A 4,748-nucleotide genomic window follows, 5' to 3' on the forward strand; every position below is an offset into this window, starting at 1 on the left:
ATTCGTCGGGTGGGATGATAATTAAACTTATTTAACTTTCCAGTTAGCTGTGGAACTCGATATTCCCATATAGATATTCTCATGTAACGTTAGATATTCATATATTAAGACTTTTATCCTACTTATCGGATTATGTTACATAAACAACATAAAAACGTTACTGCCGATGTAAATTTTAATAATATATGTATACGTGTATTATACACATCTGGATAAGATAAACCTTGAATAATGCGTCAGAGTGTTTATTATTTCCGACTGTGGAATTCTAGACAACAGTTTTTACAAGTAAAATATATGCATACGATCATTTTTAATTTAATCAAGATAGCGAGTAATCCGCGCAACGATCGTTTTATTGATACAAATAAGCATAATTACACGCTCCGTATCGCGAAAGGGAATGAACGTGAACGTTACTGAGAGCAAAGAGAAAAAGAGAGAGAGAAGGAGAGAGGGAGAGAACATATTTTGTTAAGCGAAGTTAACTGTTCGGCCCAAGTCGGCGCAGCCTGCCCCCTATGTCCGACGGTCGTCGTGCTAGTTACAAAACGGCTTGTAACTAGCCGCACGCTTAATAACTTGCACCGGTAGCGGACGATAAATAATGCAGGAGACACCGTCGTCCCGATGTAATTAACGAGAACAGTCGATACCCCAGGCATGCTCGCGCGCGCGCGCGCGCGTGTGACCGGCGTGTGTGCGTGCGGACGCGTGTTTGTGTCACGTACGCGCGCGAACGCGAACGAGCGCGGTCAATATTTGTCATCCGCTTTAACAAAAAGAACGTTACAAAACGCTCGGCCGGATGCACCCCGGCCAAATATTGACTGCGCTCATTGACGTTCATTGATACTCTCAATTAGCGCATACCGTCGAAGCCAATCGCCGGGTAATTGGGATGGCCCTCCACCTCCGTCCGCGGAAAAGCGCGCGGGGGTCTCTCTCTCTTTCCCTCCGCCGTCATTTTCCCCTCCCCTTCCGCTCTCCCTCCCTTCTCGCGTGTCCGCGCGACCGTCAGAAGCGCGAACGGTTTCGGCGCGAAAACTCGTCCCGCGCTTGTATAATTGGCGGCCGCCGGCGCCGCGCGTCTCGAGTACACCCGTGACTTTTCCGTCGCGAAAGAGCGGCCAATTATACGGGATTGCCATAGATACGGGAGAGCCGTTGCCTTCCTCGAGGATCGCCCGGGTCGGTCGGTCAGGTCATTTGCCTTGACTAGGACGAACGCGTGCCTTAATGACGTGAGGCGCGCGCGGAACGCAAACCACCGCGCGCTCTCGTTAACGATCAGTCGAGGCTGCGGCTGCCTCGGCCAACGGAGGGAAACATCTTCGTTTTCTATCGGGGAAAATTGCGTTCGCGCGATTTCGGGTTAACCGCCCCGGAGCGCGCGAAAGTTTCGATCCAGAGAGGAAGTTTGCCGGGAGTTCGCTCGGGAGAGAGAAATACCCGTCGTTTCTTATTTCAATTCGGCGGCACGTTTCTGACCGGCGCGGCGGAGGAAACTTTTAATTGACCCTCCCGTTGTCGAATTATTTCTAAATGTTAGACAAATATTGGAATGTTTCTCTTAACTCATATTTATTTTATCCAATATTGGAATAAATTCAAATGTATGCGCGTGCGCGCAAATTACTAGTTACGGCGCGGAAATTTATTTATCGCTCGTTTATTTAACGTCAGATCAATAAAATTAGGCTCGTAATGCAATTTAGTAACGTATCATAATTTAAATTGGAAAATACATTTTATAAATCTCTAATCTATGAATATAAATCTAATATATGTACAGCTGAAGTCCGTAAAAGCTTTCCACCCAGCATTTATATCTAGCAGAACTAATCAATTTTTTTTTATTCATTTTTACATACATTTCTTGAATCGCGAAGATCTAACGTTACTTCTGACGGAAATGCTGTTTTTATTCTCGTTAACAAGCAAGTGTAATTCTGACGATTTTTTTGTTCTTCCTGCATATTATTTCTACTAATTTATCTTCGGCAAGAAGTAATATTCTGCCGTCATAAAAACAGGAAAGCTACATTCAGCGCATCGGAATACATATCTGAGTGATTCGACGTTATCACAGACATAAAAATCTTCTAATTACAACACTCCATGCAATTACGGAATTCTTGTTGTACAATTTGCATCGAAAATTACATATTAGCACTGACGCGTGCAAAAACAAATGTCCGTCCCGGGGAAAAAGGATTAATCGCAAGAAATAGTATCATTCTTACCGATAAAGAAAGATTCATTTAGCAATAATTTTCATACGCACGTGCACACGCATAATGCCGTGATGCAACAGTTATGCGTAAAAGCTTTTTCGCGCTTAGAACGATAATCATTGATGCATTCAAATCTTTTAACATTTAACGCAGATTTAACTTAATCCTCTCGCGAATTACGGGAAGCCACTTTTTTCACGTTAATGGTATTAACATAACGCTCTCTGAGTGCCAGCGCTAATTATTCTCCTGATAATTTTCGCGAAGAAGCTGCTCTATTACTTGCATTACCGAGATCTGACGTATTATTTTTCAAATAACGAACTTTTTCTCTCGCATTACAAAATATAGAAAGGGGGATCATAGATAAATAAAGAACTCGACTCACCCTTTCCTCCTCCCGAATCATCTCCGCGATGCCGGGCTTGATCTCGAGGTCGTCACCGGCGCCAGACTGATTGCCGGCACTCTGCTGATGATGCTGCTGCTGTTGTTGTTGCTGCTGTTGCTGTTGTTGCTGTTGCTGTTGCTGCACGCTGAGCTGTTGGCCGTGGCCGCCCAGGTGGTTGACGGGCGCGTGCGGACCGGAAGTCACGTGGCCGGGCACGTGGTGGGTCGGCATGGGGTGCGAGCTCTGCTGTCCCTGCGGCGGTGGCGGCGGGGGTGGTGGTAGGGGCAGCGAGACCGGAAGTTCCTGCAGGTTGATCTGCGGCGTGACGGAGATGCTGGGCATGCTGGGCGTGCTGGGCGAGCCGAGGGACCTCGGGGTCGAGCTAGCAGTTGACGGCACCATGCTGTGAATCTCGGGCACGACGATGTTGCTGCCGATGACATCCTGATCGTCGGGGCCGATGCTGCCGGAGCCAACGCGTTCCGGACTGTTGCCGGACGGTGAGCGCTCGCCGGACATCCGACGACGCTTATTTTTCCGCTGCAACGCCGCGGTCGCGACCTCTTCCAGAGTCGGCCTGGACGTCAGCTCCTGCTCGCTGTTGACGTCCGCGAGGCCGCGGATCTTGAGACTCTCCGCGACCTTAAGCAAGGGCCCGATTTGCTCCTGGGAGACATTGATCTCGCCCTTGTACATGAATTCGACCGCGGCCTTGAGCTCCGGCCATTTAATATCCTTCATGATAACGATCGGATGCTGGCAGGGGTTGTCGAAGAAGAGCGCCTGGAAGTACGGGCTGCAGGCCGACAGGACCATCTTGTGGGCCTTGACGCTATGCCCGTCGCAGGCCAGGGTCACGTCCACGAAGCTCTCGCTCTGTAGAAGCTGATCGAAGACGTTGGTCAGATTGGTCTGATAATTGTTCCAGCGCAGACAGAACTGCTGGGGTGACCCAGCGCCGCTTTGTTGCGTCATGATCGCACGTGATGCACCTTCCGCTCGTATTTCTCGGAGAGGAGTATCTCTTGCTCCACTATTTCGCCAGGCGATTCTTTCCTTTTACGCTTTCTCCACTGTTCTTCCTCTTCTCGTCTTTTCGTCTCTTCCTCCAGTCTCCTCCTCGTGGTGCGTCTCGCCTCGGCTTCTCGGCAACGTTCACCTTGATCGGATCAGCAACGAGGCCGCATCTGCAACACACACATGCACAGCCACACGCAAAATCTCCAGATGTCCGCGCGAAACGACGCGGGGAGAGTGTGAGCTTTATCCGCGCGCCTCGTGGCAACGTGCGCGGAACTGTCAGACGCGAACCGACGCGGGCGTCATCGTCCCGTTGGGACGTCGCGGTCGAGCATCTTTCAGCCTAGCTCCGAAACGTGGCTCGGAAATACACCGTACTCTAATCCACTCCCACCGCTTTTGAAAAAGTTAGAGTTCGCCTTGTCTTCCCCAACGAAGCATCATACACGACGGGGGGTCTCCCGAGGGATCAGAATAATCCCGAGACGGGAGGAGGGGGGAACACGTCTATCCTATGTCGATGCACCACGCGGCACACTTAATCTTTACTCTCCCTCTCGCTGTATCTTCTTTCTCTCTCTTTTTATTTACAGTGTCTAGCTACTGTCACTTATTTTAGTCTCATCGAAAATGTCTCTATCGCGGTCAGGCGCGTATTGTTCAAGAGAGAATCAGACTTCACCATCAACCACCCACCACCAACCACCTCGAAACGCGACAACAACGATCACGACGACGACGTTGTGGTTTCCGCGACGAAAACGCGCGTTACGGATAATACGGGATACGAATGCGAAACGCGGTAAATGCCGTGCGACGTACGGCGGCCGACTGTCCGCGTGAGAAGCGCGTGCTGCGCGCGGCGAAGGGTGTCGAAGCGACGAACGACGTACGATCTGCACCCCGTGACGAGCGCGTCGCGACTGAGAGGGCCAGCAACGCGGCGGCGGTTCGCTCGAACGGCAGTGGTGGCACCGTGCGCGGCGCAGCGCTTCGCGGCAGCGGCAACGGCAGCGGCAGCAGCGGCGACGGCGGCGGCAGCGGCGGCGGCGGTGGCGGTGGTGCGGCCGATATCGCGCGCGCTCGTCGCGTGAGGACGC

The 4,748-nt window shown here is 51.0% G+C and overlaps 1 protein-coding gene across 1 annotated transcript in view; it reads right to left on the reverse strand.

The window, feature by feature from the left end:
* Positions 1-2,478: 2,478 nt before the first annotated feature.
* The window catches only part of LOC112459504 (protein bric-a-brac 2-like), a 32,044-nt gene continuing 29,774 nt past the window's right edge, over positions 2,479-4,748 (reverse strand). The window contains exon 2 of the mRNA XM_025023626.1: positions 2,479-3,815. Coding sequence (XP_024879394.1) covers positions 2,479-3,603 — 1,125 coding nt within the window. The 5' untranslated portion in view covers positions 3,604-3,815. The remainder of the gene's footprint in view (positions 3,816-4,748) is intronic.

Source organism: Temnothorax curvispinosus, unplaced genomic scaffold (genome assembly GCF_003070985.1).
Source record: "Temnothorax curvispinosus isolate PA1 unplaced genomic scaffold, ASM307098v1 QBEX01001001.1, whole genome shotgun sequence".
In the NCBI taxonomy this organism is placed as follows: Eukaryota; Metazoa; Arthropoda; class Insecta; order Hymenoptera; family Formicidae; genus Temnothorax; species Temnothorax curvispinosus.